This window comes from Loxodonta africana, chromosome 4 (assembly GCF_030014295.1).
Source record: "Loxodonta africana isolate mLoxAfr1 chromosome 4, mLoxAfr1.hap2, whole genome shotgun sequence".
Taxonomy (NCBI): domain Eukaryota; kingdom Metazoa; phylum Chordata; class Mammalia; order Proboscidea; family Elephantidae; genus Loxodonta; species Loxodonta africana.
The window spans coordinates 138,655,347-138,680,020 of record NC_087345.1 but is presented as its reverse complement, the minus strand read 5'-3'; the positions used below and the strand labels follow the sequence as shown (position 1 = coordinate 138,680,020).

The 24,674-nt window shown below is 51.6% G+C and overlaps 1 protein-coding gene across 15 annotated transcripts in view; it reads right to left on the bottom strand.

Moving 5' to 3' along the window:
* Positions 1-443: 443 nt before the first annotated feature.
* Positions 444-24,674, bottom strand: part of IQSEC3 (IQ motif and Sec7 domain ArfGEF 3) — a 124,690-nt gene continuing 100,459 nt past the window's right edge. For 2 of the 15 annotated variants that reach the window (XM_023549013.2, XM_023549014.2), the window contains 7 exons: positions 22,563-22,702; positions 20,434-20,559; positions 18,120-18,222; positions 17,781-17,942; positions 13,439-13,531; positions 11,122-11,171; positions 444-7,211 (listed from right to left, as the gene is read on the bottom strand). In XM_023549013.2, coding sequence (XP_023404781.2) covers positions 6,774-7,211; positions 11,122-11,171; positions 13,439-13,531; positions 17,781-17,942; positions 18,120-18,222; positions 20,434-20,559; positions 22,563-22,702 — 1,112 coding nt within the window. In that variant the 3' untranslated portion in view covers positions 444-6,773. The other 13 variants (XM_023549012.2, XM_023549011.2, XM_023549006.2 and 10 more) reach the window with 13 other exon arrangements.

The following is a 24,674-nucleotide window of genomic DNA, read 5'->3' as shown; positions in this document are numbered from 1 at the left end:
CAGGGATCACAATAGAGGGTCCCAGACAGAGTGGGAGAGAAATGTGGAACAAAATTCAAACTCACAAAAAAAAAAAAAAAAAAGACCAGACTTGCTAGTCTGACAGAGACTGAAAAACTCTGAGAGCATGGCCTCTGGACACCATTTTAATTCAGTACCGAAGACACTCCTGAAGTTCACCCTTCAGCCAAAGATTAGACAAACTAATAAACCAAAATGAGACTAAATGGGTACACCAGCTCAGGGGCAAGGACTAGAAGGCAGGAGGGCACCGAAAAGCTTGTAATGGGGAACCCAAGGTCAAGAAGGGGAGAGTGTTGACATGTTGTGCAGTTCGCAACCAGTGTCACAAAACAACATGTGTATTAATTGTTTAATGAGAAACTAATTTGCTCTGTAAAACTTCATCTAAAGTATGTGTGTGTGTGTGTGTGTGTGTGTGTGTGTATTGCCCTTCAGTGTGGCTCAATGAGGATACCATGGAGCCAGGTGGCAAGTTAATTTCATCCCGGATATCAACAGACATTGATTGATAGTAATTTCTGGAAAGCAATGATCAATGAATTAGCCATGTCTGTCAAGGCTGGGGAAAGGCGTGGGAGTAATGTCAAGGCCATTGGCAGTGTTTTGCCAACCCTACTGTAGGAAAAATCAATCTTACTGCAGTATTTATGTAGCCCATGCTGAGGTGTGAAAGGGTGTCAACCTCGTGACCAGGTACTAGGCCATGGGGTCTGCCCCATTACTATTTATAAATGGAAAACCTGAGTCTACTTGATTCCGGTTGACAGGGGAGGAGGGCACTGCCTGCAGGCTGACCAGGCCCTTGGTGAGGGGTGTTCTCCCCATCAGGAATCAGGATGGCCTTGCTCTGGACAGCAGCTGCCTCAGCATTAGGCATCTTTGCCTCACTGTGGCTGGTGCTCGTTTTCCAGGGTCTACACTGGTGGCCTGGGTCCTCCTGCTCTGGCTGCCCACCCAGCCTGTAGTGCTGCCCTTGCCTACCCTGCCTGCTTCTGGGGTCTGGGCCTTTCTGGAGTCCATTGACTGCCAACTTTCAACCTACTTCTTTGCCTTGTCTGTGGTTATGAGGACCATCTGTTCTGGATATTTTGGGAGAAGCCCAATTTTATTATTTCTTCAATGAAAGTGGTTTTAACATGCATTTTAATATTTCAGTAAGATTTTCGTGTAAATAAATTCATATATCAGGAAACTGTCCTTTGGCAGACTGCCCTGATTTCTGCCTCAAAAAAACATGTGGTCATTCCACACATAGACTCTGTGGAGGTGGGCTCTGGACTGTTCAGCTGGCCTCACACCTGGCCAGCTTGAGTCTCTTGGAGAGGTCCACCCTAATGCTCACTCTGAAATAGCCCCCCCACCACCACCTCTATTGCGTCACCATCCTCTCCGTGAACATCGGCGGTCCATTTATCTGTATTTGTTTTTTACACCACCAGTGGAAACTCCTCAAGCAGGAACTTTGCTTGTCCCATCACTGCTGTTTCGCCTAGAACAGCGCCTGGCAGATGGTAGATGTTGACAAGTTCGCTGTTGAACTCACCTTGATTTCTTGCACTGGCATCTCGTTCTGGCCCATGGCTCTCAGCCAGAAACCAGCAAATCCAAGGACCCCTTACTGGAAACATTCTAAGTCAATGACGGATGAGTTCCCCTAGTCTGCAGAGGGTCATCTCAAAGGGAGATTCGGCTGACCACAGCTCTCCATTCCTATGGCACATGACACCAGAGGGACTCTATAAGCGCAGGACAGTCTCCTTCTCTAATTCGAAAGACAGGGATTCCTCCTAGATGACCACGGGGGTCATTAGATATGGAGGATGGATGCCACTGCCCCGACGGCCCAGCACACACAGCAGGGCCCTCTCCCAGGCCTGCCCTGAGCTAGGTCCCTGCAGGAGTGCTCTCAAGGGGCTGGTCCTCAGCTTCCTAGGTCAGAGAATTCTCAGGATGGGGCAGGTCATAGTTGGTCCCAGGCTTCTCCCAGAATTTCCTGTTTCCTGGGAAGAGGCTGAGCTCATGCTCCTTTTCAGGCCTTTAACAGAGAACGGTGGGACCAGCTGGGGAGGCCCTTAGAGCTGTGTGGATTTAGGACATTCAGAGTCTGATCCCCAGGAAAGCTGGATGCCCTCTGTGGGCACCCCAGGACCAGCCATCCTGGCCAGTTGCTTTTCCCCACGGAGCCTCTGCTGCCTCCACATTGCCAAAAGGCTCTCTCCTCTTTCCCTGCAGGAGAAACTGCCGCATCTTCAAGGCCCTCTCCAGAGAGCCTGATGTAAGCGCTCCAAGTAGCTGTGGACACTCGTTAGAGCACAGCGTGTCTCTTCGGCCCTGACATCAGCTCTCCGCCTTCTGTTGTACCCACCCCACTATTGTCTCATCCCTCTGCAGAACCTTGACGTCCCTTCCAGCTCCTAACAAGGGGCCTGGCTCACTGTAGGGCTCAGCAAGTGCTTGCTAAATCCTATTCTGTGGCTCCAGGAACTTGGCCCCATCCTTTCACCTGAGCCTGCCGCCCCTCCATTCAGAAAGTAGATTATGGGGCTTGTCAAACCAGACCACGCCATTAGAAGGTCTGGCTTTCCTGAGGCTAGTAGTCAAGATTGGTCCTCCCACCCTCACTGTACCCTGGCTCTCCACTGCAGAGAGTGAAGCAGGGCAGATGGAGTCCTGGCCTTCTTACCCATCACTTCTGCCTTGAGGCACATGGGCTGTTGGGCTGCATTCTCCCTCCAAAGCTGATCTCCATTAGAACCTGCTTTCAACTGGCCAAAAGCTCTGTGGTCCCAGGTGGTTTCCTGCCTTCCCTGAGCCACGTACCACAGTTTTCCCGGAGCCAGGCTCAACGTTATTCCTTAAGGTCCTTAGGGTCATGGAAGCAGGAAGCACTAAGATGCTGGGAGGACTAGCTAGTGGGACTAGGTCGCCTGGTTCCCTAAGGAAAGAAGCCACCCAGACCTGCAGCAGCAATGGGAGGGGGAGAGGCGTTGAGGAAAGTGTCCCCATCTCTCCACCCCATCTCTGTGTGTGTGCATATGCGCACACAAGCTGGTGGGGGTAGGTGAGGCCAGCACACACTTGGTCGACTTCCTGCCCTGGACCCCCAGCTCTGCCCCAGTGCCCACCCACAGATGGCTGGCTATACCCTCCCGTTCCCGAGCTTCATCTATGTAACGCAGAGCTTCCCGACCCTGCCTTCCCTCTGCCTCAGGTCTTGCCCACAGCCTCAGGGCTGAGGGCAGCAGTATCTCCCCTCACCTGGGACCACACCAGTTGGACTCTCTGGTTGAAGATGGGCCCTCCCTCTTGGAGAATGAAAGAAACTGAACCGACACAGTTTGCTCAAGTGACATATTTCAATATAATCTCTAAAACTCTATGAATTGAACAGATAAAATACCTCTGGGCTATTTTGTTACAAAATATTTGCCATTTGGATTAGTCGCTGGGTGCAGTCACCCTGCCTTTCCCTAGATAGGCTTCTCTCCGATGGCGGGGGAGGGTTGTGTTTGGGGGAAAGGGGCTGCAGCAAGAAGGCCTGTACAGCAGGACACAGAGACAGACACATGGCTATTGGAGCAGCCTAGGGGGCACAAAGAGACATTCTGGCACGCTGTGGGGGAACAGAGGCGGTAAGGGTCAAGAATTTCAGGGGTCAGGGCCCAGGGCCAATAAAGGTCTGTGGGAGTCTTTGGGGACAGACAGACAGACAGACAGGCTTCCAGGACAAGCTACGAGGGCAGAATCTTGTTACAGGTCTGGTGGTGGGACTTGCCCAAGAGTGGATGGGAAAGCTAGTTTCATCTCCCACTCTTGATTCTGGAGTTGGGGCCAAATGGATAAAATCGGGAGAGGGTACCCTAAGTAAGGCTTAGAGAGTTGATGGAGTGGGACCATCTTGGGGTAACTAGGCATGTAGCCATGGGGCTGGGCACTGGAGGCTGCACCTGGGAGCTCAGCTACATTCCACTCCTGCTCAGCCTTGGGAGAACAGGGGGCCCAGGAGCGTTTCCAGCTGGGTCCTCTGGGAGGGCCTGAGGCCCAGACTGGCTGCTGCCATAAGGCAGCAGCAGGAGGAATTTCCCAGGCTCTGGAAACAGATATAGGGGAGGGTGACAGAGGTGGGCCCCAACCTCAGTCTGCTGGCTGATCGGGCGCAGAAGCTACACATGTGACGCTCTTTCTTTTCTCGCCCTGACAGTGAAGAGGGCCAGCTGCGTCCTGCTCCAGGGTTAAATGGGGTCTCAGCATCTGGGGGATAAATGCCCCTGGAAGCTCAGGGTCGGCTCCACGTGCTGCTATAACCCCAGGCAGCTTTGCTTGCTGGGGCAGGACTCCCAGTAAGCTTGTGGGCAGCCAGCACAGCCCCTGAGATGCCTGAGAGCCCAGATCCTCAGACAAGAGGCCCTGCCAGCCCTCAGACTCTGCTGGCCCACAATCTACAGGGAAAACCAGGGCTCTGCAGAGGTGCACAGGAGGGGCCCACCTACCTCTCAAAGCAGTGGTGCCCGTCACCAGGGAGGGAGGGCACTTTATAAACTATGGAGCAGGATGTGAGCAGGAGAGATCAGCAGGTGACTGGGCTGTAGGGGGCTGTCCCCTTCCTCAGCAGCCCCTGGTTACTCATGGTCCCCACCCATACACATATTCAGCCACACTTGTAACTCATATTTCTTCATAACTCACACTCCCTGCCTCCCATTCATCATTTTCACTCACTCCATCCAAACTCTTATTTTCATTCCTCCTCATTTAAAATCCATCCCCTCCCGTGCCCACGACTCTACTGATTCCCTGTGTCTCTGACACCTGCTGCCCAGGCCTTCACGTTTTACAGGTGAGCCCTGCCTTGGTCAAGGCCATCGGAGGTGGCTGATATGGATACCCTATCTGCTAGTTGTGCCATTCTGAAAAGTTCTGATTGGAGTGTTAAGACACAGAAGACAGGACCAGAGCAAAGAGGACAGAAATGAACACAGGGACTGAGAAGCCACAGTGGGAGAAGACAGCAAACGGGGCCTACAAAGACAGGGCCAGAAATAAACCCATGGGGTGACATCAGAATGACATCTGGGTGAACACACACATACGAACAAAACTAGGTCATCTAGAACCTCAGATAGTGGGGGAAGAATCTTTGCCTCCCAGCCGGCCCAGGGTATTGCAGGTTGGGGCTTGGGTAGGGGTTAAGCCAATTCACTTTAAACATTGTTTGTTGATAACCACTTGCACTTCTCAGGCCACTGTAACAATGGGTTCCCAAGGGGAGGGGCTTGCTAACACAGGAATGCGACTACCACGGGCATGGGACTAGAGGTCCAGTCTGGCTTGGAACAAGTGCTTCCTGAAAGGGCCAGGATTGGAGCAGGTCAAGGCACACTGCCCCCTGGTCTCTGAGGCAGGGCTGGCCTCTCATGGGGCTGGCAGCAGGGTTGGTGGGAGGGGGGCCCTTCCCCAGGCCTGGGCTTGGTGGGTCTGTCTAAAAGTTGCCTCTCAATTTTGCTCGCACTGGGGAGATCGGTGAGAGTCAAGGAGTCCCTGGCTCGCTCTCCTTTGCACTTTTGAGGGCTCAGGGGTTCTCTGAGCTACCCCTGCTGGAGGCAGGTCTGGTACCTCCCAGGAGGGGAAATTTAAAGGCTGAGGGGTTAGTTTGGGTTGGCCGCTAGGGAAATGCAGGTGGCTGGAACACATGCTCCTGTCGCCCCCTCTGTGCCCAAAACCCTCCTGGAGGCCACAGAAGTCAAGCAGGAAGGAGCCCTGACTCCCTCCCTCTGCTGGCTGCATCTGCCCCTGGCAAATCACTGCCCCTCCCTGGGTCTGCTTCCATAATGAAACAATGCAACCTGGTTATTGAGGGTTTCTCTGTACCCGCCTATGCACACTTCCCGTTGGCTGGGTATTTGGGGCTAGAGAACTAAGAAAAGTGCATTGGGCAGCTATATGACCTCATGATTCCATGGCCCTGTTGAACTGGCCACAGGAGAGCTGAGGGTGCTCCCCTTTCCCTCCTCCCTGGAGCCTGGGAACTTCTGGCCTGGGTAGCCCTGGGCAGGCAGAGCCCCACCCCTGGGAAAGCTGGAGAAGAGAGACCCTGGGATGAAGGGGAAGGGTGTAGTGAGGACAGGCAACTTCCCTGGGGTTGGAGAGGCAGCCTCTTGAGACAGCTGGACTGGGGGTGGGGGGGGGACAGGAGAGAAAGCTGTCCCTCCTCACACCTCATACCCACCTGGTTCCTTCAGGGGGCAGTGCCAACCCTCCTCCACCTAGTCCAGCCACAGATGCACCTAATCCTGAGGTTCCAGACCACCTTCTGTCCAATGCTCTGGCGCTGGCCACCCCAGCTTCCCTCGCTCCTGCCCACCGGGCTGAGGCCCCATGCCTTTAGCAGACTTCAGGGTCTGGGCAGGGGGAAGCCCTCTGCTCCAGTTTTCTTCAATCCATGGTTCAAAGGGGGAGTGTGATGGCAAGAGGAAGAGGAGGCTCTTTACTTTCGGCTGTGCAGGGCCCCAGGAGAGTGAGCTGGTGTCTCCAGATTTGGGGGTGGGGTGCTCAACCAAGTGTGGGAAGCATGGTCGGGAGAGGCAAACCAGGTGCCAGGGATTGCGATTCTAGTTTCAAAACGGCGGTGATTGATGACCAGAATGCATTGTGTCAGGGTGTAGGGAGCCTTGGAAGGGCAGTCTGGCCTGCCGGGCACAGCCAGGCCCCCGGTGGCCAGCCCTCTGGGCACAGCAGGGTGGGGGTACAGACTACACCAGGCTCCTCGAGCCACTGGAGCAGCGGCGCCGGTGCAGCAGGGAGCCCGGTGGGCAGTACTGGTGTGGGTGGTTGTAGGGGGGTGGGGGCGGGGGCAGCGGAGGCTGGTGGATGACTTTGACAGGGGAGCCCCGGCCGCCCAGGGGTGTGGAGCCGCAGGAGTCAGAAGAAGACGAGGCGTAGCAGGAGAGGGCCTGGCTTAGCAGGGGCTCCATGCGGGCCAAGCAGGGCTTGTCCAGGACAATGACCTTGACAATTTGCTGGCACTGCACCAGGGTCCCCGGGGGCGTGGGTGGTGGTGGTGGTGGCAGCAGTGGGGGCTGCTCTCGCAGGGGGCTAGGCTGCAGGTTTGGCAGTGGTGCCGGCGCTCCCTTCTCGGCTCCCAGCCCGGGGTTGTGCTGGGACGTTTGAAGCCTGTTGTGAATTGACACCTAGTTTAGAAACAGCCAGAGAAGCATGAAATGTTACGAGACTAATTCCCAGCTGCTAGGACTGGCTACCCTGAGCCGCCCTTTGCCTCCCGCCTCTCCCGGCTCCTGCTGCTGCCCATTACGTGCACTCAGCCCTCACGCTGACCCTTCTCCCCACCTCGCCACCCACCTAGAGGAAAATAGCTGCCAAGCAGAGGGGCCGACTCTGGTCCTCCCTGAGGGACAGTGGGGTCAAGACACTGACATGTTCTGCCACTGATCGTGTGCAATCTCAACTTGCTAGGCCTCAGCCTCCCCATCTGTGAGATGGGCAGTTGGACCAACTGACTCTAGGGTTCTGCAGAGCTCTGCAGTCTGATTACATGGACCTGATGGGTTGGTGGCTTTGGGCCATGGCTAAACTTCACCCGCCTCACTGCCCACCAACCTCAGAGCTTGGAAAGCAGAGAGAAGAGTCTCTGTCCCCTCCCAGCCTCTCAGGGGTGTGTTGAGGACAAAGGGAGACTAGGCACAGGACAGTCAAGCATCTTTGAGCCTTCACGCCTCCCCCCCACCCCATCCTCCCACCAGCTTTGTTAAAGGGCAAGTCTTATCACCACTGTGACATCACAAAGGTATCTAAACCCTAGAATGTCAAGGACCCCAGAAGAGATGGTCTGGACCTAGCCAGTCCACCCAGACTCCCCAAGCCCATGATCAGCACCAACAGCAGCCCAGCTGGACAAGGGCAGAATTTCAGGGCCCTGGCTGCCTTTCTGGCCCAACCTGCGTCCTGGTTAAATCTGTTCTGCTGCAGGAAGGAGTTACCCAGAAAGGGCTCAACTCTTATCCCCTGGGTGGGGCAAGAGGAGGTGGCTCAGATGGTGCTCACAAGCCCCTTCCCTCAGAGCATGGAAGTCACTGTGAACCAGGCTGGCCTCCTCTAGCTAGCAGGTGGCAGTGGGTGAAATGGGCTGAAGGGAGGCTAGAGGATTCTGGAAGGAGAGGGATTTCATTCTTTACCCTATTCCAACCTCCAGGCTCCCTAGCCGATATGACCCACCACACCCACACCAAGCACCCCTTAGGGGGACAGCTGAGACCCTTCTCTCTGAGGACACTTGCTATTCAGCCACCATCTGTCCTTGGCCACCACCTCGCAGGGCCGGCTGCTCACAGCACAGAGGACTGCAGGGGAGGGGGCTTTATCCCTGAGCCTACACCAGGATGGCCCAGCTACAAACTATCTCGGAGTCCTAAGTCAGCTGATCCTAATCAAGTTTATTGGCCAATGGTATCATTTCAAGGACTCCCTTTCCTGGCTTAGGCATGCCTCATGGCCTCGCCAAGCCCTGGTTCTTTGTCTTGACCCTCAATATTCACAAGCCCCCAACCGCCAAGCTCAGCACTTTGCCAGCCTTTATTCTTTACTCTCAACCTCCAGCCTCAGCAGTATTGTCTAGGTCTGAGTTCCCCGCAAACGAAGAAGCTCCCTGAGAGAGCTCTGTTGAGACCCACAGCACACCAAGAGCAGGGCTGCAGCCCACCTTCTTCGTGGGAGCTCCTTGTGGTTCTTATTCACACAGAAGGCCTTTGTTGCCACCGCTGCTGGAGGTGACAGGCTCCTCCCCTCCACCTGCTTGTATTCTGAATTCTTCCCAGGGAGAAAAGAGGCCTGAAACAGCCAGGCAGGCCAGGCCCCTTCTGCTTGCTCTCCCCAGACTTTACAGCTGCCCTTCTCCAGGCAAATGACTGGTCGCCCCAAGCCCGGGCCACTGCCCCCCGCCATGCCTCTCAGCCTTGCCCTCCACCTCTCTTCCCCCTCCTGCATTCTGATCCTGTCTTCGCTGTTTGTACCTCCCTCTTCTCGCCCCACTCACCTCCAGCCTGACACCTTTATTTTAATGGTTCATAAGCAAAAAGCAGGAAGTGACAGCAAACCCCCCTCTCATTCTGACCCCCTTCTCACCTCCCTGCTAACGAAAGAAATACAAAAGAAAGAAACAAAGAAGGAAAGATTGAAGGAAGGCAAGAAGGAAGGAAGGAAAGAAAGGAGGAGACAGAGACAGAGAAAGGCAGTCAGGTGGAACACGAGCAGAGCAGCGGGTCAGAACAGCTCAGAGACGATGGAAAAGCGCCTGCCAGAGGGCTCGGCCACGCAATGACAGAGAGAGGGCAGGGGAGAAAGAGCTTGGGGTCCAGCTGAGAGGCCACGGGGCGGCGAGACGAGACTGCCCTCTGCACAGGGAGCAGAGGCTGGCAGGGCCCTGGAGCTAGCCAAGGGGGTGTCAGCCTTGCAGATAGCCACATGCCCTTTGGGGCAGGGTAAGAGGGAAGAATGGGGCATCGGAGTGCTTGTCCCCTCTAAGGCATGGGCTGGGCTCGTAGAACAAACAGAGGGCTGGTAACTTAGTGTGCTTATCTGCAAGGCTAGAGAATGGGCAGCTGCGCGGAAAGATGGGGAGGGGAGGGGGCAGAGGATGGAATACCCACCCTGGGGGCTTGTCAGCTGCTGGGGCAGGAAGCTCCTCCGTGTAAAGGTGCCTCCTCCAGACACAGGTGTGTGGGGATGGGGGCCATGGGGGTGGAGGGAAGAAACTGAGCTCCCCTGAGGCATACTGAAGCTTCCCAGAGTTTACTCAGGCTGGTGGGCCAGCTCCTCTCTCAGACATCTAAGCACAGGTCCCCATGGAACATCAGAGTGGGAGGCCTCTCCAGCCCAGGGTGGGGTTGGGAAGGAGGTATGTGTGAGAGCAGCCAGTGGTCCCTGGAGGCCTGGCAGGGGAGGGGAGGGAGGGAGGGGCTCACTGAGGTCCTAGGGGGCCAATGGGGGTGGGCCAGGCTCAGCCAGTCTTGCAGGGGCAACTGCATGCCCCCCAGGTGAGACTCAGGGGTTAGGCAGGGGCCAGCTGCTGCTGCTATGTCCCCACTCCCTTCCCACTCTTCCTCTTGGGCAACAGAACAGCCAAGGAAGCTGTGGCTTGGGGATGGACAGTCTTCAGGTTTATCAGCTCTTCTCCCAGGAACCAAAAAACCAAACCTGTTGCCATCGAGTCAGTTTGACTCATGGTGACCACATGTGTTTCAGAGCAGAATTGCTCCATAGAGTTTTCAGTGGCTGTGATCTGTCGGAAGCAGATTGCCAGGTCTTTCTTCCAAGGAGCCTCTGGTTGGATTCAAACTGCCAACCTTTTGGTTAGTAGCTGTGCACTTAACCGTTTGTACCACCCAGGGACTCCTCTCCCAGGAAAACTTCCAAGATAACGCCAACCCAACTCATCCTACTTGGCCTCATTTTCTCCCATATACATCCTTACCCCATGGCCAGCATTCCAGAGGGACCAGCTGCTCTGGGGACAAGTTCCACCCTCCCAGCTGCCCCTCCTCTCAATTCTCCAGTCTTTCCCAAGAGGTATCCAGGAGAGCAGGGTCTGCCCCAGAAGTGACTACTTGGGGACCCGACTTAGGGGTGATTCTCCGGAGGGAGCCCATGCCCCTCATATGGAGGGCGGGAGGGTTTGGGGAAGGTAATATAGAGCTCTCTGAATATAGCAAATATTTGGGGATTGGTGAACAAGAAGCAGTTTGCTGGGAAAGTGGACTTGGGGGAGCACTGGAGGGACCAACATGGAGGGTGTCGTGGGCTTCATGTCCACAGTGTTAGTCTGGGAGCTTGGCCTTGGAGGGCAACCGGCTGGGGCAGGCTAGGGCAGGGATGGGTAGAAAGTGCTGGCAGCTTAATTAGGCGTTGGCACAGTGGCATTACCCATGCTAGCAGTAACTTTTAATTGTATCTCTTGATACTGGTAATATGGTGAGTCGGGCTGGGGAGGCATTGATTAATACCTGAGAAGAGAAACAACAGAGACGGTGAGAAGAAGGGCAAGCGGGGCACAGAATCACTCACCTCGGCAACCAGGCCTCCACTTACCTCCACAGTGCTCTCCGCAGGCTTCTCCCCCAGCGCCGAGTCTCTTTTGGCTTTGAATGCAAAGGGCACAGGACTCAATCTCCACCGGCCTCAACACAAACCCACCCCTCCCCATCTCTGCGATTAGATGGTGTGGGCAGGAAGAACCCATGCGCCACACCACTCCCAGCCTCGATGCAGCCTGGGGCAGTAGCCTAGAAGTCAAAAGCCCAGTGTTCTAGTCTTAGTCCCACCACTTTGTAGCTGTGTGGCCTTGGGCAAGATGCTATACCTCTCTGGGCCTCTAACGACTAGATCTCTGAAGCTCTTTCTGGTATTGACATTGTTGAGTCTAATTTACCCACAGTCAAAGCCTTCCCAATACAGACTTGGAAAGTCGACTACAAGGTGGACATTGGTTCTTTGCTCTCAGAAGCACAGGGGGTTCCACTGTGTGTGGGGGCAGATGTTAACTTGTTTCCTTCAACCACAGACTCCTTGAGGGCAGGGGCCATGTTTCTTCTTTGTTCTTCTCCCTGCTACCTAGCTTGGTAAACCAACTCTGGCTCATGACAACCCCATGTGTGCCAGAGTAGAAGTGCTCCATAGGGTTTTCAGTGGCTAATTTTTCAAAAGTAGATTGCCAGGCCTTTCTTCCAAGGTGCCTCTGTGTAGACATGAACCTCCAACCTTTCAGTAAGCAGCCCAGTGTGTTAACCATTTGCACCATCCAGGGACTCCACCTACCTAAACGATGAGGATTAAGTGAGTGGAGGCCTGTAAGGAGCTCACTGCGCTACCTGGCACAGTAAGTGCCCGATAATGGCTCTGTCATGACTACTAGGGTGCTTGTGATGGGCTTGGCACAGCATCAGGGTCCCTGTGGACCCCAGAGTCAGCTTGATGACCCTTTCTGGCTCAGTTACACCCAGTTCACCCCCCCAACCCAAGCAGGCATCTCAGGGCCCTTCAGCTGGAGCCCCGAGTTCTCAGACATCCCCCCTGGGAGGGTGCTAGTTCCCCTCACTGTGCTCACCTCTCTGCTTTCTATGGCACAAGGGGGCACTGTGCTGTCGTTTGGGACCAATGGGAACATCCCACTGTGGAGGTTCCTCTTGGAAAAGTCCCTGGGGACATGCATCCTGTCTGGGGGGTTATAGCTTCCAAAAGAGGCAGGCTGGGGTGAGAGCTGTGGGGTGGGGGGTCAGGGAAGAAATCACAGCTGACAGTTGGCTCTGGAGTTTAAACAACTGTGAAACAAGCAGGGACCCATGCACCACAACCTTAAAGTAATGAAGTGGCTACTGGAAAGCAGAATTATGATGTTTGATTGCAGCCCAAACCCATACACAGAAGAGGATAGATCTCCACATAGCAAAAAGATCCCCAAGGCTTGCTTGGAAAATGAATTGCCTCTCCTAGCTAGTGTGACCAGTGACCAGTTCCTATGGTGCTGCCTGCCCAAACCTCGCGTCACGGCCAACTGCTGAGGTTATGGGCCAGGATGAAATCCACTAGAGTCTCTCCACTCAAGTTGACGTCTTGCTATGACCCTTGCTTTCCGGTGGTTAGCACAGGGCACACAACAGGCACTCAATAAATGCTTGTCGAATGTAATAATAAATGACTGAATGAATTAATGAACAAGTCTGAGCATTTGCTGGGGCTCTGTTGGGATGGGGTTTAATTCTTATGCCATCTCTTCTTCTAATTCTCTTTCACTTATGGTCGGTGGAGCAGAGGTGGGGTAACTCTTCCCGTCAGCATGCTGGTGGGGGCTGAGGTTAGCAGCAGAAGGGAGAAAGGCAGCATCATGTCAGCAGGAGGAAGGAAGCACGTCTAAAGAATGTGGGCAAAGGCAAAGCAAAGTCTGCCGCTGGCTTGAATCGTCTGGGGTGAATTATTCAATTTGAAGGAATCATTGGAGAAATGGGGCTTGAGAGCTTATCTAAATTTTGGGGTGGGCTGACTCTGGGCCTGGGATAAGAGGGTGCTCAGGGCTTATTAGTGAAAGGGCTTTAAGAGGGAGAGCAAGAGATCCAGACCCTTCTGTCCATCCTTCCTTCTCCTCTGCTCTGGACTCTGGACCTCTAGTGCCATTTGGACCATGGATGCATTTCTTTCTCACCTTCCCTCTGACTCCAACTGCTACGGCCTCACGAAATAAAGAAAAGCAAGCCTGGAGTTCCTTCACAGAAACAAATGGCCACGGAGACAAGCACCTACCCAAATTCCCCGGGAAGCCAAGCACAAGGGCTGTGTGTGGCCTCTGTGGGCCCAGGCACAGGCCATCCCTGGCCTGTGTTCCCGGGAGTTCCAGAGTGGAGCTGTGACTTACCTGTAGGCGATCCTTGCTTGGACTGTGGGTCCGCCTGGGCTCCACTGGACTTGAAGGAAAGGGTCTTTGCTCCTTGCTGTTTCTCCAGCTCCCCTAGGGGATGGAGAGGACCGTGAATAGAGCAAAACCTCTACCCCTGATCACGCAGAGCCGAGAGGACAAATGATGAGAGACAGCAGGAAGAGGAGGAAGAAGTAGAGGGACACCCCAATCCCTGCTACCAAAACATGGACTTCAGAGTCTGGCCAAGTTAGCTTTGAATCCTGGCCATACCACTTAATTGCAAGTTAAATAACCTCTCAGAGCCTCGGTTTCTTCATCTGTACATGGGGATGATAGTATCTACTTGGATGTCACAACAGAGAGGCAGCAGAAAGAGGCTAAGAGGGAGGCAGACGGTCTGGGTTTGAATCCTGGTTCTGACACTTCCTGGCTGTGTGGATTTAAGTAAGTTACTTAACCTTTCAGTGCCTCACTTGACAGGACAGCAGGGTCTATTTCAAAGTGTTGTAAAGAGGATTGTGTCAGGGAATGCATTTAAAGCACTTAGAACAGGGTCTGGCTTTTATTACAAAGTATAAGAAGCACTTGGCACACGGCAGACCTCAGGACTGATTGTTAGCGATGTCTCATCCGTTCCCTGGCACCAGCAGGCCTGAGCTTCTGTTGGGTTTTCAAAGCCATCCCAAGGAGGAAATCCCATGTGCTTGCAGGGCCAGGACAGCGGTCCTGGTGCTCAACTTTAATTCTTCTCATTGGGCTGTAAAACCCGTTCCTCCTTGTTCTTCCCTCGGCGTGTTAGAGATCTGCCAGTTACCATCCTTGGAGACTTGACAGCCATTATTAAATCACTCCTTCACCTTCCCTTTTCCAGGAGACATAATTCAAGTTCCTTTTATTAAAGTGACTCTCCTGGGTCCCATTTTCTGTCTCTCTGGTTGTCTATAATCCAGGGACACTGAACCGCAAACCCCCAAACCAGAACCATCTGTACCGATTGCCTGAATCACACCATCAATCGATGCTATTTTTCCTGATCTGAGAGTTGTCCCTCTTCCCCCAGGGGCTGTCTTGGCTTTGGAGAAATTAGCATAGCAATTACAACCTGGGTGCAATTGTTGTTTTGTCACTGACTATGTGAACTTGGCAGCTTCCTTAAGCTTTGAGCCTCAGTTTCCTCAACTCTAAAATGAAGATAATAATACTTATTATATAGAGGAGCCCCTGGAGTCACAGTGATTTAAGCACATGGCTGCTAACCGAAAAGTTGGAGGTTCAAACCTACCAGCTGCTCCATGGGAGAAAGATGTAGCAGTCTGCTTCCATAAAGATACACAGCTGTGGAAACCCTATGGGGCAGTTCTACTCTGCCCTATAAGGTTGCTATATGAGTCAGAATCGACTCGACAGCACACAACAACAACAATCCCAAAGCAACTTTCCATGAGTTGTTACTAATACAAAAAAACCAAACCCACTGCCGTCGAGTCTATTTCGACTCACAGCGACCCTATAGGACAGAGTAGAACTGCCCCATAGGGTTTCCAAGGCTGTAAATCTTTACAGAAGCAGACTGCCACATCTTTCTCCTGTGGAGCGGTAGGTTCGAACAGCTGACCTTTTGGTTACCAGCCGAGCACTTAACCATTGCACCACCAGGGCTCCTCACTTCAGGAGTAAACAATAGACTCAGCAATCAGCCCAGTGCCTGGAATATAATCAGTGCTCAAGAAATGGTTGCTGTCACTGTTTCTCATTTTCTTTTTTTCTGACTTCCTTTCTTCCCTGTGTCCCTGACCGGCCCTTCATCTTTCCTCAGCTGCTCCTTCCCTTTCTCTCTGTCTGAACAAGAAGAGGCCAAGGTAAGCCTCGCTCCCTGTTCCCTCACCCTCTAGACAGCAGGAGAGGACATTCACCTCTTGACATAACAGGTTCTGACAATATCTATTCCTTTGTACTTGGAAGGGAGGAGACGTGGGGCTCTTGCGGCCGATGGGGAAAAAGAGCCTCTTCCAGCTACGCTAGTGTCAGTCTGAGCCTATGGCTCCCAGGGCTGCGCAGAGCCATCTGTGGCACTTTGAAAACAAAAGATGCCATTTCGGGGTGCGTCCTTGAGACTGTTCCAGACAGTCTCAGCGGGAGAGCCTCTCTGGGCACCCAGGCCAGTCCTTGCAAAGAGTCCGTTTGCTACACTGCTGAACACGACATGCCAACAGACTGGGGAAAGGGAATTTACACGTCCCACCCACACCCCCCACCAGTTACCTGAGTTATATAGTCTGGTTTGGTGGGTTTGGCTTTAACCTGAATTGGATTATTGTCTCGGGAAATTATAAACGGAGCCTCTTCTCGCACTCTCCGAGTATGGAATGCAGGAGCCTTAGAGTCAGACTTAAATGTGAATGCCAGCTCTTCCTCTTCTGGTGTATATAACCAAGGCATGCTGTTAACTTCTCGGAGACTTATCTGTAACCCAGGGACATACACCTCCCTGGCAGGGTCGCCGTGAGGATTGTTGTTGCTAGTTGCTGTCGAGTTGATTCTGACTCATGGTGACCCCAGGTGTGCAGAGTAGAACGGCTCCATAGGGTTTTCAAGGATGTGACCTCTCAGAAGCAGATCGTCAGGTCTGTTTTCCAAGATGCCTCTGGGTGGATTCGAACCAACAACCTTTCAGCTAGTAGTCAAGTGCTTAACCATTTTGCCACCTGGGGGCCTCACTGTGAAGATTAACAGAATATAAATAAACTACCCTGCACATAAGGAGCCCTGGCGGTGCGATGGTTACTGAAAGGTCGTTGGTTTGAACCCACCAGTGGCTCCAAGGGAGAAAAGACCTGGCCATCTGTTCCCGTAAAGATTACAGCCTAGGAAACCCTGTGGGGCAGTTCTACTCTGTTGCACTGGGTCACTATAGTTGGAATCAACTTGACAGCACACAACAACAATGCCCTGCATGTAGTAGGTGCTCAACCAACAGTAATTAAAAGCACAGCCCTGTCATACCAGTCCCCCGCTTGAAAACTTTCACTGCCTTTTTTATTGCTTAGTGGATTTATATTAATTTAGAGGTACTTTTTTAACTAAGTGGAAACCCTCGTGGTGTAGTGGGTAAGAGCTATGGCTGCTAACCAAAAGCTCAGCAGTTCAAATCCACACCAGGGGCTCCTTGGAAACTTTAGGGGCAGTTCTACTCTATCCTAAAGAGTCACTGTGAGTCGGAATCGACTCGACGGCTGTGGTGGTTTTTTTTTTTTTTTTTTAAACTAAGTGGCCATATAAGGCAGACTTGAAGTATATTTTTATTTTCTGTTTCAGTTTCTGAATCCATTCTTATTTGATTTTTCTTTAAAGGCTGTCTGAAGCCCCCTGCAGTGCTTTAAAGGCAAAGGCTTGCAAACGGGCACAGGTGGCAGGCCACTGCTGTATTTTTCTTAAACCAAAAAGTAACTAGTAAACCACCCAGATGTGTGGAGAAGCAGTCACTGTAGAGTCAGCCTCGGCCCCTGGCAGCCCCCTGCGTGTCAGAGGAGAACTGTGCTCCGTAACGTTTTCAATGGCTGGTTTCTCAGAAGTAGATTGTTAGGCCTTTCTTCAGAGGCACCTCTGGGTGGACTTGAACCTCTATTCTTTTGGTTAGCAGCCAAGCATATTAAGCATTTGCTCCACCCAGGGATTCCAGAGACTCACTTTTTTTTTTTTAAATGGCTGAATTAGAAAAGCCAACAATCAAGGCATTCCTTAGAGGAATAATCACACAAATCAAAAATGAGAGAGTCTAAAAGAAAACTAGCCTGGGTTCTTCAAAAAGATAATGTCATAAAAAAGTAAAGTAGGGGGACTATTCTGGATTAAAAGGTTATAGAGATGAAACAACCGGATGTGATAAGTGAACCTTGACTACATCCTGGGGCGCTACAAGGGAAAAGCTATAAAAGACATTTTGGTGGAGAGAAAAGAGCCTGCATTCCAGGGCATTCTTTGCTTCCATCCCGCCTTGGTCAGCTCACTGGGACATCTGGTCAAACACAGCAGAGTTCTCTGTTCCAAGGGGCCCGCGCGCAGCCCCACGGATCTGGCTAGGCGTGCACGTGCTAGTGTACCTGGCTTCAGTTGTGAAGAAACACCAAGAGCAGTGCACCTGCAACAGGCCCTGTTGCCACCTGGGACAGGCCAGTGGAGCCAGGAGACAGACAGCAAGGGGTGGAAGGAGGGCTGTGCCTCACCCCACTCTCACTCCAAATGGGACAAGCGCAGAACCAGAGCTGCCTTTGTCTACAAGCTGACTGGGTGCCCACCCTCCTACCCCCACCACCCGACTCTGGGTACACTGCATCCTTACACTCTATCCGGATCTGCTCCAGCTCCGTCACCTCAGCGATCGACTCCTTCAGGTCCTCCACAAACTTCTGCATCTCATCCGAGCCCAGGGCACAGAAATGCAGCACCTGCTTCTTCTCAGTGCCTGAGAGCGGGCTTACCAGCGTGATGCCATGAGAGTAATCTGGAAACCAGACCCCAGGGGGCGGTGAGCAGCAGGGGCCAAGGGTTGGAGCCCAGTCAGGTGGGGAGTGGGCCGGGGCTTTGGCCCCCTTGCCTCCCTCCACCCTCCTACAGCTGTAGCTGTCCTCCCTCCACTTCCCCACTGCCCTAGCCCGTCTCCTTCCCCGCTCGGACTTACATTCGTTCTCAAAGAGGTGGAACTGCATGCCCAGCAGGCCAACCGACTTGCAGAAAGTGTACGTGGAAGAGCTCTTCTTCTTCGGGCAAAGTTTGAGGATCTGCTTGAGAGAGAACGACAGACGTGCACCGACAGGTGTAAAGTCACGTAAACACGTGTGTGCATGTGTGGAGGCGTGTGCACCCAGGGAGCCCAGATAGGGTCTCCTGAGTGCCAAGTAAACACACACACAAAGGTACACACACAGACATGCATAGTTATGTACTTAGGATGCATTCACACATGTACACCCACACATACACACATTATATCAAAATATGCTCCTTCCCTGCACAAAAGCCTCCACTGGCTATTCCCACAGCACTTAGAAGCCAATGCACATTTCCTGCCCTGGCCTGTAAGTGCCACCTGGTCTGGTTCCTGCCTTCCTCTGGCTTTATGCTGGAACCACACTGCCCTCCTCTCTGCAGTTTAAACAAGGCAAACTCAGTCCTACCACAGGCCCTTTGCATGTGCTGTTGCCTTGTCCACAACTCTCTCCTCAAAGCTTTTTACATGGCGGAATTGTTCTCATTACTTAGGCCTTAGCTTAAATGTTACCTTCAAGAGGACTTCCCTAACCAGCCCATCCAAAAAATCAACAAAATAAAGGCAAACAACCCCTGCCCCCATCCAAACCCAGTCACTCACAATCCTACCTCCGTTTTATTGTCTTCATAGCACATTCCCACCACACCTGATCTTATTTATTTTCTTATTTTCTATCTCCCTCCCCTACAATAATGAAAGCTCAGTCAGCCAGTTTTTCAATAAACAAATAATTATTCAGCACCTCCTATGAGCTGGGATCTGGGGATACAGGAGAACACAAGAGAGAGAGACCCCCTGACCTGAATGAAGGTGCTTACACTCTCATGGAGAAAGACAGTCAAGGTGTAGATCAATCAATCATGGCAAACAAATAAACCACGGGAAGAAAGAGGTAAACAAGATAATTTCAGACACCAGGTAAGTGTACTGAAGAACAAAAAGCAGGGTGAGGAATAGAGGGTGACTGAGCGGGCTCTTTGCTAGGTGGTCAGGGAGGATCTCTCTGAGGAGGGCATATGTGAGGTGAGACCTGGATGGAGACAGGGAAGCAGTCGCACAAGGACTGGGAGCAGCTTCTCCAGCAGAAGGAGCAGCAAGGACAAAGGCCTGAGACAGAGCCAGCCTGGCCTGTGAGGAGGCAGCTCGAGGCCAGGGTGGCTGGAGCAGGGCAACTCGGGGGGGTGGGGTGAAGTCAGGACCAAGGGCTGTCCTGGAGGCCTAGGCCAGGCTGAGGAGCCTGGACTTCCTCCTCACTGCACAGGAAGTTGGGGGCGGGAAGCCTGGCAGGCACAGGCCTGATTTGCTCTCTGGGAAGATGACTCGGCTGCTGTGTGGACCACAGGCGGCAGGTGTGGAGGCGGCCTTGTGATCCAGGTGAGAGGCTTGGGCTGGAACTAGAATGTAGCAGCGGAGGCAGTGAGAGATAGTCAGATCTGGGATGAGTGGCACTCACTGAGAGAGGACACTGGGTGTGAGGAAAAGAGAAATCAAATCCTCTTCACTACTGTTTTCCCAGCACTTACAACAGTGCCTAGCACATAGCTGACACTCTTAAAATCTGTTGAATGGATACTTATTTTCCAGGAGTGAAGAATGGGTACCCCAGAGATGTGTGAGCACCCACGTATGCCGCACATCAGCTTCTTTCCCACCTGGGCTATGGGCACGTGCTCCATTCAGGCCTCCCCCCCACCTCCCATACATGGGATTGAAGCACATGGTCACATCTTCCCCGCTCCAGGCTTCCCATAAAGTGGGAGAGGCTGCGGGTCTGGGATCTAGTTCATCTCCACCGTGACTGTCTAACCAAAAAAACAATAAAAAAACCCAAACCGGTTGCTGTCGAGTCAATTCCAACTCATAGTGACCCTATAGCAACCCTACAGGACAGAGTAGAACTCCCCCACAGAGTTTCCAAGGGGCACCTGATAGATTTAACTGGCCCCCTTTTGGTTCACAGCCGTAGCACTTCACCACTAAGCAACCAGGGTTTACACTGTGTAACCAGGACCAGATAATGTAACCTCTCTGTGCCTCAGTTTCATGGCCTACAAAATGGGAATTCTCATATCTGCCTCAGCTGCCTCCTATCCCATGATATAAAAACACCTTGAAAACTGTAAACTGATCATTACATAAATAGTGTCCCGTTGGAAGGTAATAGCAGGCAGGGCAGGAATGATTCGGAGAGAACTCCTTCCCGCCTCATCCCCTGGCTGCTCACCACCAGCAGGTCATTGAAGAGGAACACCTCCCTCTGGTGTGCGGCCTGCTTCTGCAGCTTGTTCACATCTGTCACCTCAAAGAGCCGGCTGCAGCAGACCAGGCGGCGGTGGGGCACTGACAACACCTGGAACCGAGACATGGCGCTCAGCGAGAGAGGCCCCAGAGACCCAAGCCCTCCCCACCCCACAGCATCCACTTTCCAGGAGAGGAGACCAAGGCTCAGAGAGGGGAGGGGACCTGAGTGTGACCCCCAACCTCCTCCCTCCTCATCTGGGCTCTGTCCCCTTCATCACACTTCTTGGGGAGCTGAGGGAGAATGGGTTCATCTCACTGGAGCAAATGAGGAGAAAAACGAGTACGGAATGGGGAAAGGAAATTGAAGAGCCTCCAGATTGTTCAAACCCAGGCATTGTCCATTTTTCTCTCTAACACTTGTAGGTCTGACACCTCTGCCTCTTTCTCTACAGCACATCCAAAGGCAAGTGTGCAAGAGTGAGGGGATTCTAGAGTGTTATGGGTTAAACTGTGTCTCCCAAAGAGTTGTTGGAGTCCTAACCCCAGTATCTGTGAACATGACCTTGTTTGGAAACAGGGTCTAGGAAGATGTTATCAGTTAGCATGAGGTCATACCAGACTAGGGTGGGTCCTAATCCAATCTGAGTGGTGTCCTTATGAAAGAGACATAGCCAGACAGAGGCCATGTGAAGACAGAGGCTGGAGTTATGCTTCAGTTGCAAGCCAAGGAATGCCCAGGCTACCAGAAGCTGGGAGACCAGGAAGGATCTTCCCCTAGAGGCTTCAGAGAGAGCATGGCCCTCCTAAAACCATGAATTTGGACTTCTAGCCTCCAGAACTGGGAGACAATAAATGTCTGGTGTTTAAAACCACCCACTTCGTGGTATTTTATTACGGCAGCCCTAGGAAACCAATGCACAGGCATACCTTGAATCAACTCCAGTGTGTAAAACAAGCCAAGCAGTGATAAAGTCTCTGAAGCAGAAAAGGCCATCCCTGCACAGACAGGGGAGATGAAGCCCAGTGCAAAGCACCAGGGAGAACTGCCCCCTAAGCCAGCTCCTCACGGAGAAGGAACTGGAGATAAATAGCAGAGTATCCATCTTCAGAACTAAACATAAACCAGTTATCATTGAGTCAATTCTTGCTCATGGTGACCCTATGTGTGTCAAAGTATAACTGGGTTCCAAAGGGTTTTCAATGGCTGAATTTTAGGAAGTAGATAACCAGGCTTTCTTCTGAGGCACCTCTGGGTGGCCTCGAACCTCCAAACTTTTGGTTAGCAGCTGAGTGTGTTAACCATTTGCACCACCTTCAGAACCTGTACAACATCCTTTATAATCATGGAATAAAGAGTCCCTGCTGACCTATAAGTAGTATATTAATCTATAGGGAATGCTCACCTTAAAAATCATTACAATTCGGGAATATATTGCTTGTGAAACAACAGCTCATGAGTGACTGGGTACCCCAATGGGTTGAGACACCACAGTCTAGGGCCTCTACTTTAGCCCATTCCTGCTTTATATTTCACTAGGACCATCCAGGCATGCCTAGTATCTATCCCATGATAGGAAAGGGATCCTGAGCCTATCATGGCCATCCATCCATATGCTTCAACCCTAGGCTACTGGGAAGTCTTTCTTGCCATCTCACCTCAGTCTCTCCTGCTGCAGTATCTGCTAAAAAAAAAAAAAAAACTTGCTGTCGAGTCGATTCCGACTCATAGCGACCCTATAGGACAGAGTAGAACTGCCCCATAGAGTTTCCAAGGAGTGCCTGGTGGATTCAAATTGCCAACCTTTTGGTTAGCAGCACTAGCACTTCACCACTATGCCACCAGGGTTTCTGTAGTATCTGCTAGCAAGAGACAATGAGGAAATTAGGCAAGAAAAAAAGGGCATGCAGCGCATGGCACATAGTAAGCACTCAATAACTATTTTTTCAGTAACTTTTTAAAGAGAATGAACAAAATGATGGTGTTTTTGAAAGGGAAGGAGGAGATGCTAGGGAGAAAGAAACAAAAGGAAATGGGAGATGGGTGGCTTGGCAGTCATGGGAGAGGAAGCTGACCCCCCACGTGGTGTGTGCTGCTCTGCAGGGGACACTTACTGTCTTCATGCCCACGATGGACTTCTCCACCTTGGTGACATACGTGACGTGGTCCTCATTGGACTTGAGCTCCTTCTGCTGTATCCTTTCATAGATGCCCACCACCAGCTCCCTGGGGATGTCAGCGCCATCATCCACACCTACCAACATGGAGGGGAGATTGGGAGGATGGAAGCCAGAGAAAGGAAACCCCAATACCACACTGATGCTCCTAAACGGTGGCCTCGACTTTGCTACAATCCCGTTCCAAAGCTTTCAATGACTTCTGCCACTGAAGGACAATTAAGAACAAATTCCTTAGCTTAGCAGCAAAACCACTATAACACATTCCTCACACACATCTCCAGCCTCACCTTCTGCTGTTCCACACATAGAACCCTCTCTCTCGCTTCCCAGGATGGTTTCCTCTTTCCCTCCTCCATATTCCTGCTAAGTGCCTTTGCTTCTGCAGTTCTGTCTCCCTGGAATGTCTTCTGGGTATTTGTCTTAAACCAACCTCCATGTAAGCAACTTGAAACCAGGGGTTTTGTCTTGTTTTCTTTTGGATCTTCCCGTCCTGGGCCCTCACCCCACCTCCAGAGGGAGCATAGCATTCAGTGTTTGGTTGTTGAATGGGTGACAGGATTCTCCCCTGACCACATGTGAGGAATTAGACATTGAGTGAAGAGGAGCAGAGCACACCCCTGTGATAATACGAGGAATGAGACCCTCCATCCCATCTCCTCCTTCGAAGTAATGATAAAACTCTGGCAACAACAACAAAAATACTAGCAGAAAATATATCAACATGAAAATAGTTTCTTTTGGAGCTAGAATAGAGGCAATTAAAAAAATCTTATTTTACTTTTTCAAATCTTTCTTTAATAAATATATGCTTCTCTTATAAGAGCAAAAAATTAAAAATGGAACAACTTTGGAAAGTGTCCTCAAAGGAGTTTTCCCAACTACTGAGAGGACATTACACCTTCTATGAGCAACTCCCTGTCTTGTCACTGCTTCTTCTTCATCTTATTTTTTTAAATTGGACAAATGACCCATGCAAAGTATCCTTGGGGGCCTGCAAGAAATCCAGCTGAGGGCAGGAAAGAACAGGGATAAAGGCTGAACACACAGAAGCTTCTAATTAAATATGGCAACTTGAACACCTCTGCTCCCACTGAATACTCTAGTAAAAAGAGATTTTTTCTTAAAGGCATAAACCCACAAAGATGAAGAGAACAGAGGAAGAGGCAATGACACCACAGGACCTAGAAAGTGAATGGATGAGTGGATGAATTATAAAACCTAAGAAAGCTGAAACCTAAGCCAATAGACAGGTCAGAAGCCACCCAATACACCACAGAACCACCAAAGGGTTCTAGAATTGGTGGCAATAGAAACCCCTGGAAGTTGAGATAAAGGTGGACTAGAAAGGAAAATAGGTTGAAAGTAAGTTTTTTAAGCATGTAGACTTTGCTAGCCCCTCCGCCACTCCCACAGAAGACTAAGTGATAATCCTCTGGAAGGCGTGGACCAAGAATTCTGGGCTGGGGACTCAAGCACAGCCAAGGGTGGGGGTCCATGGGGAATAAAGTTGATGTCTAAATACTAAGAGACCCCTCAACCCCATTTCCCACAAAGATCTCAGAACACTGGCAGCCAGACTCATACCCTTTGGGCAACAGACTGGACATGTATTTTCTGGGGAATCAACCAGTACAAGAAAACTATCTAAAGATACTGTAGTAGGGGTTCCCCAATAAAACAGCTCACCTAAACCACCCTACTAACATCCCATCCATGTACACAGGGTTTCAGGTCAGCTTTTTAGTGGCTCATCCTTAACTATGAATGGACAACAAAGTTTCACCAACTATATATAAAGGCTATAACATGAAAGAGAAAGAAATACAGGGCAAAACAGAAAAAGGAGCTCAGAAGAAATAGAGGCAAGCAGGGAGAAGGAAAATGAACCAACCACACAAATAAAAACATATCATTAATATCTTCAGATAGGTACGAGAAGATATTGCATCTATGAAACAAGAATACCAAAACAAAACAAAATCTGTTGCCGTTGAGTCAATTCCAACTCCTAGCAACCCTACAAGACAGAGTAGAACTGCCCCATAG